Source organism: Ostrea edulis, chromosome 8, assembly GCF_947568905.1.
Source record: "Ostrea edulis chromosome 8, xbOstEdul1.1, whole genome shotgun sequence".
NCBI classification, from domain to species: Eukaryota; Metazoa; Mollusca; class Bivalvia; order Ostreida; family Ostreidae; genus Ostrea; species Ostrea edulis.
The window spans coordinates 44,012,691-44,024,942 of record NC_079171.1 but is presented as its reverse complement, the minus strand read 5'-3'; the positions used below and the strand labels follow the sequence as shown (position 1 = coordinate 44,024,942).

Below are 12,252 nucleotides of genomic sequence, written 5' to 3'. Positions count from 1 at the left end.
ACTTTTTAATTTGGGGAGGTTTGGGGAACATCTGTAACGGTCCCCGTTACAATTAGAACTAGTTTCATTTTGATATGAAATATCAAAGATGGCTATGTTGCTTGCTTACATATGACACTTCTCGTAACACAGCCATTCTGTTCCATGCTTTTAATGAATTGTTAAATTACATGTACATCGACACCATCGTCATCATCATTAAGATAAAGTTATTGATGATGATGATGATGACGGTTTCTTGATCACCTGTTCCGGTCTGACTATAATCTTCTTGGCCAGTGGATCACACCCTTGTTGAACGTTGTATGCGAAAGCCATCAAACCCAAGAAACATGATATTGATCCGAACAGAGCAAATCCGGGAACAGCATATATGGAGGCCCTGCAGGCAGAGATTGAAAACGTACAAAGCTAAATGTTACGAAACATATCTGTAACAAAAACGTAAACTGCTTACTACATTTGTGTTGTGGGTTGAAAATACTATAACATAATAAGTGGATTTCATTTCATTGAAAATATTTAATACAGAATATTTGCATTTCCAACTGTTTTCTCTGTGATAACTCTTGAGAACTTCTAATGTGCTAATTGTGTTACTGGCATGCAAATTAATGACGTCATTGGGCGGCGACAATGGAAATTAATATTGAACGTCATGTGTATTTCAGGCGGTGTACTGATGTGTCGATTTAAGATTTTTATTTCAAATATAGATATGAGTTATCGTTATCTAGTATATTGATTATGAATATCGGCTTCAACGTTCGGCAAATTATCACCTTTCCCAGTGTAGATAATCACCCCATACTCTACAAACAAGACCGTGATTCTTTAAATGCCAGCAGGATGGCCTTCGAAAGATGTACTTTAGTACTTTTTGCTTTATATGTAAATGATTTTGAAATAAGTTTTATACGTGGAAATTGTGCAAGTATAGAATTACAATTAATTAATATTTTTCTTTTAATGTATGCCGATGACATGGTGAATTGGCTGAGACACCAGATGGCTTGCAGGAAATGTTGAATGCATTACATGTTTATACAAAAGATTGGAATTTGACTGTGAACATATCAAAAACAAAAGTTGTTATTTTTAGAAATGGGGGCATTATAAGGAATAATGAAAAATGGATTTATGATAATCATAATACTGAAGTTGTCAATAATTTTAACTATTTGGGAATGTTGTTTAACTATAATGGAAAATTTTTACAAACGCAAAAGCATGTGGCTGAACAAGGGCGAAAGGCGTTGTTTGCAATATCTAATACATTGAAAAGCCATCACTTTAATGTAGAAACAATGTTCTGTATTCGATACTTATGTACATAGCATTCTTTCATATGCATGCGAAATTTGGGGTTTTCACAAGGCACCTGATGTTGAAAAGGTTCATCTTATGTTTTGTAAAAAGTTATTGGGAGTGAGTAAGCGTACAAATAATAATGTTATCTATTGTGAATTAGGACGGTTACCTCTATATGTCAGAAGAAAAATGCTCATTTTTAAATACTGGTTAAAACTTAGCAATACAAATAATTGTATTTTAAAAGAATGTTTTGATTACATGATTTTGAATAAAGACAGTTGGGTTGTAAGTATAAAACAAGAATTGTCTGAATTAGGATTAACATATTTATGGGAAGAATCGGGATTTGACCAGAATACATACAAGGTAATTGAACAAAAATTGTTAGATATATATAAGCAAAATATTTTTTCATCTTTTGTAAATTCACCAAAATGTTTTTTATATCAACACCTTATTGATAATTTTTGTTTACAGTTCTATCTTAAAAAACCGATTGATCCCAATGGAAAGAAATATATAACAAAATTTCGGACGTCTTCACACTCTTTGAACATTGAGAAGGGTAGGCATAAAAATATTTCAAGAAATAATAGGATTTGTACATTTTGTAACCTAAATGAGTTAGAAGACGAATTCCATTTTATTTTGAAATGTCCTTTTTATAATGGTTTAAAAATTAAATATATCAAAACATTTTATTACAAGAAACCCAGTGTCTTCAAATTAGTAAATCTTCATAGTGTAAATAATACAAAAGAACTCAATAATTTAGGAAAGTTCCTACAAAAGACTGCAAAGTTTCGATCTTCATGTAACTTATGAATTCTGTACTTGCTTCGACATATTATCCACGTGTACTGTTATATGTATGTTGAAATGCATTGATTTTATATCCTCAATATTGTATCTGTATGTCTACTCATCCTCTACTGTATTATTTGTATATATTTGTAAATATTTTGTATTTATAACCGATGAGCTGTATAGCTTAAGGAAAAAATAAAGAATAAAGTATTATGGGCAATATTTTTACTGCATATTTAACTAGTACATCTACCAAGTACAAACATGTAAGTATCAATTAGTATTCTTTAAAAATGTAAAATCTGCAGGTTTACAAAGACGTGTTGTACTGTCAACTGGGAAATCTTCAATATCATCATGAATGGGTGAATTTAATGCAAGTTAAACATTATCCAAAGAACGTTTAGTACTAAATGGTTTTGAGCACATTCAAAACGCGACAAAATCATTTTTCAACGACCAAAATAAGAAAGCAGCAAACATTTTTCAATATACGGAAATGTTTTACATTATTTCTTCTCTGGTCTGATTTTGTTCTCTGTTTAAATTTTGGAGATCTATGATCAATGTATATTACTTTGCTAATCGTATGAGTGATCATGCTTGGCCTTGCAATATTAGAGTTTTATTTATCAACTTCATGAATTGGCTTATCGTTCTTTGTGCAATATTGCAGTATTCATTAAATGGCTATGTTTGATGGTGGCTTTAGTTTTTGACTTGAGATTTGCCATCTGCATGGTTTTGAAATATTTCAGTATTTATCAAATGCTTAGGTATGTAGATTTGATGTTTGCTGGAGTTGACCTTTGACTTTAGAATTACTAACTGCATGGCTTTGCTCGTTGTTGGGGTGGACATGATTCGCTGCACAATCATCTGACTGAATCCCAGGGAAAAAAACTGGATCATGTTCGCGATCACCATACCCCACACCGTGTGTCGCACTGTGATATCAGGACTGAACCTACAAAATTATTGTATTCTTACAACATCCTTACCAATAGTACTGTAAGCTCAAAACATTGGACTAAAAATCTTACTCATCAAATTGGATCCGCCCGTGCATCTCATTTATCCTCCAAACCTCCTCAGATCCGCCAACCCTTATAAGTCCCTGTTAATGAAGAGCACGATTAAGTAGCTTTAAGTGTATTTATCACGTGCTCAGTTATCCTCATAAAAATTCCTGGTCAGTACGTATCTGTGTATTTTCACGAATAGGCAATGAGCTAGAATTTATCATATTTCTGAGATCGCGTGGCCTTGTGAGCTGCAGATGTTCACAGACTCGACCAACACCCATTCTTCATGGATATGTGTTTTTCTGCAACTTCGTCTTAATTTTGGATGATCCTATCGCTGATGGCAAATATTTTAATTGTATTTTTTTCTTTCTCTCTCTCTCATCGACTACGCATCACAAGCCATGTCGTGTTTTAAAAACAACTCTTCGATTTATCCCCCTTTGTCCACACTCTAGGCACACAAATTGCCCGTGAACGCTGTAATTCACCAGCCCCAAAATCGTGTCGAAATGATTTGCAAATGGGAAATGTATAATCCATTTCCGATTAGAAAAAAAAAATCAAAATCGAGAGTAGAAAATATAACCATTATAATCACAAGTACACTGTAAGCTCATAATGAAAATAGTCGCATTCCCTCCATTTATCATGAGAAAGAAAGAGAGATAGAGAGATCATTGTCTTACGGAACGGATTAAAACTGGCATTTTAATAAACTGAACCAGTTGGTTGTTCGATACGTTTGATGTGTGAAAAAGCAATAAGTGGTACACAAACTATTGAGAAATATTAATAAAAACAACTTATGAATGATTATTTCTGACACATATTATGTGTATTCAATATAATATGTGCGCTATTCAATTTATCAACACAATACGCGAATATTTAAAAATAACTGTCTTTTAAAAAAAAAATAACACAATGCTTGATGAACAGTTAGAGTGATAAAAAACCCAAAACAAACCTCATATTGTCATTAGTGTACTGGGAGAATTACTAGAGATCATGTAAACTTTTTGATTTGCCTATGCCACAGCATATATATAATATATTGTGACTCGTCTGACAACAGTATTTATTCGGTGAATAAAGAAACTCACTTGAATTAGAATGGCGAAAATTCCGATGATGATTATGATGGATTGGAATACATCCGCCCAAATAACCGCTTTGAATCCGCCCTTGAAAAAATAGTTTTAAATGCACGCATGTATAAACATTTGGCAATATATAAAATTTCAATGCAAACCATTTCAAGTGTTTAATAGAAATAATTTAATCTAAGATAATGACATCATCTGTTTTAAACATTTACTCTGTTCATGAATACGTTATCAAGATTTCAGCTGATAGTCATCTTTATTAATTGCCTTACCACCATAAAAAGTAAGTATTTTTTCTAACAGGTATGCGAATGATATGTTTAGGGCTACATGAATTTTCGGTCTGTTTTTATGTGGAATGTTTTCAATGTTTTATCAACATTAAAATCATACAAATAGTATGTCACGTGATAGCCCAAGATGTGATAAAGAAACGTTTAGTGTCCTTTTAATGTCAGAAATTGTAAATAACCTCGAATAAGAAACACAGATGCCATGCCAGTAATGTTGGTGTATAAAATGTCAAGTGAAGTCCTCTCAGCGGTTATAACATGCCCGTCTGAACGACAAGGTGTAACCGCTTACAGTCATTGATATTCATAAGTTATGTAAGTGAAGTTGGCCAATTCGCAGCTTATATATATATATATATAATATATCCGATTACTGAGACTCTATTTCAATTTTGGATATATATATATATATATATATATATATATATATATATATATATATATGGGTTTTTTCCCCCAGTATCGTTCACGTGAATAAACAAACCGAGATGATATAAAGAAATTAAGATTCAAAGTAATACATACCACAAAATGCATTACAGTGGGCTATATATAATCATATACATGTATAATCATATATAATGCAGACTTATATATCTAGACTTGTTTATGGTGGCTGATTTGTGCCATTGCACATTTGGTCTTGTTTTCGTTATTTCGAGACGAAACGAAGATTGGCGTCTTTTCACCCAGAAATAACGAGAAGACGACAAAACGAAGATTGGCGACTTTTCACCCAGAAATAACGAAAAGACGAGAAAACGAAGATTGGCGACTTTTCACCCAGAAATAACGAAAAGACGACAAAACGAAGATTGGCGACTTTTCACCCAGAAATAACGACAAGGAGTACACGGAGGTGGACTCAGTTGAAGTCAGAACTTTATTCTGGTTTGCATTCATTGTTATGATCAAATTTAACTGAATCAGTTATGCTCAAATTCAAAAAAGAGAAAAGAATTCAATGCTGATATATAATGGAATCAATTAATCTATCAGCATCGATCTTGTTCTATTTATCATTTTCATAAGAAAGACGGAAATATTTATTTTATTTGAATTCCTCAGATATACATAATCTTAGATAACTATCAACTATCCTTACAATTGATGTGTAGAAAATTCCTCCGGCAGCGACAATAACCATTGAGGCCCAAAGAGGGAACTCGGTAACTACAAGTAAATAAATAGTTATAGATCAATGACATAAAAGTGAAACATTATTTCTAATATAATAACCATGAGATAAATAGATGGATAGATAGAAAGTTAGATAAATAGATATATAGATTGTACATCTTTTAACGTCTCGCCCGAGAATGTTTCACTTATATGCACTGCCGGTGAAGGGCTGCAAAATTTAGGCTTATGCTCGACACTTAGTCTTTTGAGCAGGGAGGGATCTTCATCGTGACACACCTGCTGTGACACTTGACCTAGGTTTATGCGGTCTCATCCGAGGGACCGCCCCATTTAGTCGCCTTTTACGACAAGCAAAGGGGTATTGAGGACCTATTCTAACCCGGATCTCCACGGGATGAGAGAGAGAGAGAGAGAGAGAGAGAGAGAGAGAGAACACAGTACCTGTTTTTAGTGTTATTGCTGGACCATACACCACGAGACCCATAAATATTGCCTGTAATATAGATATAACATATAAATATTGCCTGTAATATAGATATGACATATAAATATTGCCTGTAATATAGATATGACATATAAATATTGCCTGTAATATGGACATAGTATATAAATATGTCATGTTGCAATTTACTCATTTACTGAATTTACTCAGGTGACCTATTGCAATTGGTTTTCGTGCGTCGTGCATTACCAATTAAACATTTTTAACTTCTTCTTAAGAACTACCAGTCCAATTCTTTTCAAATTTGGTATGAAGCATCATTGGGACAAGGGGGACATAAATTGTAAATTTCAGGACTCTAGCTTCTCTGGAATCCTAGGGGCGGGGAAAAACTGCCTAAAATTGACCAATTTTCAAAAATCTTCTTCTCAAGAACCTCACATATGTAAGAAAAACGAAATGCATAATGATGTAGGGCAGGACGGCCTCTACCAAAATTGTAAATTTCATGATCCCCGGGGTAGGGGTTCTGACCCCAGGACGGGGCAAACTTATGTTTATGTGGAAAACACTTAAATGACATTTTCTTTAGTGCTTTTGATACTAAATTGAAACTAAATGGATAGAACAGGTTGTCTTTGACCAAAATTGTAAATTTGATTTCCCCCAGAGTAAGGGTTTTGACCCCAGAGTGGGGTCAAACTTAGTATATATAGTATTTATGTGTAAGTTTGCTGATACTGTATAAAATTTAAATGCATACTTAGAAATAACAGAAAATGATGTACAAAAAATGGTGAATTTCACAACCCAGGGTTATGACTTTAGGATGAGTCCAAATTAGTCATATATATATTTTGATGTTTTAATGTTAATACACCTATTATTTAAAGCCTTTCATCAGTGTATGCACTTTTGAGGGCAATGAAGTTTTAAGAACACATCTTGTTTTATACTCTTGCTGAACATTAGAATTTAACTTAGATATTCAGAACAGGATTTTTTTTTTCTAGATTTCATAGCCCATGGAAGTAGTGATACTTTTTCACTAGTATTCAGGTGACTGATAAGGCCTGTGGGCCTCTTGTTGAATTTAAAAATTACAATGCATAATATTGTCAGTTTTGTTTCTACACCCACTCAGTAAATTTAAACATTACAATATGACAGGAACTTAATTATAGGGGATGAATAACACGATTGTACATATCCACTGTTAACGAGAATAAACAACCTTTTTTTATGTCATTTCAAAAATCACTTTTTATTATAAATGATTTTAACAACTCCATACAATCAAGCGTCAGTGCACATGAAAGCTCTTGTGGAAAAGAACACTTCAAAATGAGACCATGAAATCTTCTTAACAAGCATCCATTTGCGCAAGTGATTTCCTCCTTAGTATAGAGGGCGCGCTGTTCGTTTTCGTCCTCATGACGGCAACACCAGGAACACAGAAAGCGTTGTGATTAAATGCCATTCGGGGTATATATTGTTTCCTCATTTGATGATAAAGTTTAATTACAGGAGTATATATCAGCTTTTGTTGTTCTAATGTTTTCAGAAATTCCATTAATGGTAAAATGGGCCTACTCTATAGCTGCATTGGATGGACTGATTGATTGATTGATGTTTTCCGCCACACTCAACAATTTTTCAGTTATCTGGTGGCGCACAGTTTTTTATTGGTGGAAGAGAGAACCCAGATACAATGTAGCTGGGAAGAGACCACCGACCTTCCGAAAGTAAACTGGAAAACTTTCTCACTTATCGGCGCGAGCGGGATTCGAACCCGCACCGACATATTGGATGGAGGTCACAATGAACTAGCCATTCGATCAGGTCCTTTCTATCAATAAACAACAGTTCGGACCATGTTTAAGTTTTACAACAATTTAAATCTAATATCTCCGGGGAAAAATACTCCCTACTGTCAGAAATATCACTTCTAATTATAACACGAAATATCATTTCTAATTATACCACTAATTTTTGGAAGTTAGAAATTTTTCTTTGAATTGTTTATACCACAAGCTGTTTGCAGATGAAATTCGATAGTAGTATAATAAGGAAAATAACATCAAATTGCGGTTTAGAATAACTCATACTTCCAAGCATAATGAGAGCACCCAGTTTATTAGTGCAGAAACTGGACTTTTAGATGCTAAGTGGGGATACCGAACAGAGATCAATCTCATAATTCCTATTTACGACTACGGCAAACACGGACCAGTGAACATACCAGAGGTGGGATCAGACAAACACGGACCAGTGAACATACCAGATGTGGGATCAGACAAACACGGACCAGTGAACATACCAGAGGTGGGATCAGACAAACACGGACCAGTGGACATACCAGAGGTGGGATCAGACAAACACGGACCAGTGGACATACAAGAGATGGGATCAGACAAACACGGACCAGTGGACATACCAGAGGTGGGATCAGACAAACACGGACCTGTGGACATACCAGAGGTGGGATCTGACAAACACGGAGCAGTGGACATACGAGAGGTGGGATCAGACAAACACGGACCTGTGGACATACCAGAGGTGGGATCAGACAAACACGGACCAGTGGACATACGAGAGGTGGGATCAGACAAAAACGGACCAGTGGACATACCAGAGGGGGTATCAGGTGCCTAGGTGGATATAATGCATACAAAATTAAGGCAGAATAGTATTTTTAACATATTGATATGTAAGAAGCCAATCCGATAATTAATTATCATTCTTGCTGGTGCATCAGCACTGTGATCCAGAGGGTTTCTTTAGAAGCAATGGCGAACCTACATTTCATGTACACATTGTACATCTTGATGCTTGACCAATGGCGGATCCAGAAAATGCTCAAAAGAGGTGTTCGTGACAGAAGATGGAACCCTTTCATAACGGAGGAGGGGGTCATTACACCAAAAAATGGCAGAAAACTCATATCCAAATGTAAATCTCGGAGTACTCCTCCTGAGTCTTCCGCCATTGAACATCGTTATATGGACCTGCTCTTAATGTACACCTTTACGATTAATAGCACTAACCCTTTTAGGCTTGTTTCACATTCTACATGTATATGAGAATGCAAGCATATAGCTAAACTTGACTTTAACCTTGTTCTTCAAAAGATCTTCTTTTTTTTAAAGTTTCCAATATATCTCTTCGCAACATTCAAACATAAAATGTGTGTTTTCTGTAATTATATTTTGGCGAGGAGGATTGTTGAAGAAAGTGCCCTATCTATAGGGGCATGCTAGTTCCAACGCAATTGTTTTCTTCCTCCCTGGAGTAGCGGGTATTCACAGGAATTTGTTCAAATATCCCATCTTTCATTCCCACCATATTTAGATACCACCCTCTTGACAATGGCATTACCGATTTCAACCGATAAAATCTGAAGGATATCTTTTGGCAAGTTTACTTGAAATTCGTTCAGCTAGTAGATTTTGAGAAACCGAAATTTAAAAATTTAAAACTCTTATCAACAAATTGATCTAGCTGTTAAATTTTGAGATATCGAAATTGACAAAAAGAATTTAAAAACAAATTAACAATAGTAACAACGACGACTGATAGCTGATGGACTATGTTTTTCATCACTAAACTCATAGGGCTTATATAGATGAGCTGAAACGAGGCAAACTTGCTACAAAACGAGGTCACTGAACTACATGTATGTAGGTACGTTTATATCGGGACTTACATAGAGGATGACGCTCATGAATGACGCGAGTTTTCTAGGTGCGCTGCTCTTGTACCGCAACTCCAGGTACTGTAAAGAAGGGTAGAAATAAAACGTTAAGACACTGCCTCCATAAAACAGCTGAAGGAATGAAACGATATGCAAAACAGTCATAAATATGTGCATTTAAACTTTATCTCATAAAGAATGGGTGGAAATTACGAAACACCGTAAACTGTCCTAGGAATCTATTGAGGTTTCATGTTTAGATAACAGCTATTGTAAATATGAACAATTAAAGTTGCATAATCTCCCGGACATTTCTCACACGAAACAAACCAGTTTACTGAAGAATATTAATAATGAATGGGATAGCGATATTTACCTCAAACGCACTGCGTATATTGAGAGGGTGGAGGAGCGGAACCTCGAAAACGGCCACGAGGATGAACCCCAAACCAACGCCTACAAAACTAAGCCAGAACATGGATCCGTATATGTACATTTCGCCAGGATATCCCAACATAAAAATAGACGACTGATACGTCACAAGCATCGACAATGCTACCGGAAGTGCACCCATATTTCGGTTTCCATAGTAATATTTTTCAGTCGTATGCTGTCCTCCACCAAAGAATGCGTGATACACTCCGATACTGGCCGAAATACACAGACAAATGGCGAATATGACGTAGTCCCAGGCTCCAAAAGAGCGGACAGCCATTGTAACCAGAAATGCGAGTCACTTGTAAATTTCAAAATCTGAAATGAATTAAAGGGGAGTTAGAGAAATGTACATGCATGTAACAATATCATCTTCATCTTTGTCAGGATGAAAACAAACTGATGTTTTACATCGCACGGCTCCTCTCGCCACACAGCGGAAACACTCAGAATAGAAAAATCTTTGTGTCGTCTGCCAACGCTTGGTTCATTTAGTTTTTCACTTGTGTAACTCTCTGTAACGTCGCGAGCTGTTTATAACCTAGTATATGGTCCTGTCGTGGATTGTAAATGGTTTTGAGGGGTAAAAAATGTAATTGGTATATTTAAAGTTAGGTGGCATATTTCTGCTCCCATGTATACGCAAGATATCATGTCAACTTGCAAGATAATTATTTCGATATGCGACTTATTTATGTCAATAGCCAAGATAATTATACTGACATGAGACTTTTTATACGTCAAAATGCACGATAATTAAGTTGGTGAGCGTATTACCTATCTAGTTTGCCAATACAACCTATCATTGGGTTTAATGCTGTCTGACGTGTTTCATACCGATTGTTGGGCCGTTCTTGGCACACTGATTTTGACTACAGATAACTCCGTTTACCTGATCAAAATATGGGGCTCACAGCAGGTGTGACCGGTCGACAGGGGATCCTTACTCCTCTTAAGCACCTGATCCCACCTTGGGTGTTCAGGGGCCCGTGTTTGCCCAACTATCTATTTTGTATTGCTTATACGAGTTATGAGATTGATCACTGTTCTTTATCTTCACCTTTCTATTTCAACATGCAAGATAATTATGTTGTTGACATGCGTATCATTTATGTCAACATGCAAGATAATCATGTTGACAAGCAAGATGATTATTTATGTCAACATGCAGGATAATTATGTTGACATGCATATTATTTGTGTCAACATGCAAGATAATTATATGGACATGCGTATTATTTATGTCAACATGAAAGATGATTATGTTGACACGCTTATTATTTATGTCAGCATGCAAGATAAATATGTTGACATGCGTATTATTTATGTCTACATGCAAGATAATTATGTTGACATGCGTATTATTCAACATGCAAGATAATTATGTTGACATGCGCCTTATTTATGTCAACATGGAAGATAAATATGTTGACATGGGTATTATTTATGTCAACATGCAAGATAATTATGTTGACATGCGTATTGTTTATGTCAACATGCAAGATAATTATGTTGACATGTGTATTGTTTATGTCAACATACAAGATAATTATGTTGACATGCGTATTATTTATGTCAACATGCAAGATAATCATGTTGACATGCGTATTATTTATGTCAACATGCAAGATAAATATGTTGACATGGGTATTATTTATGTCAACATGCAAGATAAATATGTTGACATGCGTATTATCTACATCGAAATGTGAGATTATTATGTGGACATGCAACTTGATTATGTGGACATGTAAGATAAGTCGCACATATCCACACAAGTATGTTTATGTCGACTTTAAAATATTAACTCGCATGTCGACATAAAATTTCAACATATTTATCTCACATGCTGATATAAATAGCTTGCATGTTAACATAAATAAATTGCATGTCAACATAATTATGTCACATACTGACATAAATATCTCGCATGCAGATACTGGCGTTAATAAATAGATATATAAATATTAAAATCGAACTCTCTAGAAAT

The 12,252-nt window shown here is 35.0% G+C and overlaps 1 protein-coding gene across 5 annotated transcripts in view; it reads right to left on the bottom strand.

Annotated features, from left to right (window-relative positions):
- The window catches only part of LOC125661517 (sodium-dependent multivitamin transporter-like), a 75,870-nt gene that overhangs the window by 40,813 nt on the left and 22,805 nt on the right, over positions 1 to 12,252 (bottom strand). For 4 of the 5 annotated variants that reach the window (XM_048893544.2, XM_048893542.2, XM_048893543.2 and 1 more), the window contains exons 2-9: positions 10,204 to 10,580; positions 9,840 to 9,908; positions 6,133 to 6,184; positions 5,654 to 5,721; positions 4,253 to 4,333; positions 3,165 to 3,238; positions 2,951 to 3,088; positions 247 to 382 (exon numbers count right to left, since the gene is read on the bottom strand). In XM_048893544.2, coding sequence (XP_048749501.1) covers positions 247 to 382; positions 2,951 to 3,088; positions 3,165 to 3,238; positions 4,253 to 4,333; positions 5,654 to 5,721; positions 6,133 to 6,184; positions 9,840 to 9,908; positions 10,204 to 10,542 — 957 coding nt within the window. In that variant the 5' untranslated portion in view covers positions 10,543 to 10,580. Of the gene's footprint in view, positions 1 to 246; positions 383 to 2,950; positions 3,089 to 3,164; positions 3,239 to 4,252; positions 4,334 to 5,653; positions 5,722 to 6,132; positions 6,185 to 9,839; positions 9,909 to 10,203; positions 10,659 to 12,252 lie in introns of those variants that run through there. The other variant, XM_048893546.2, reaches the window with a different exon arrangement.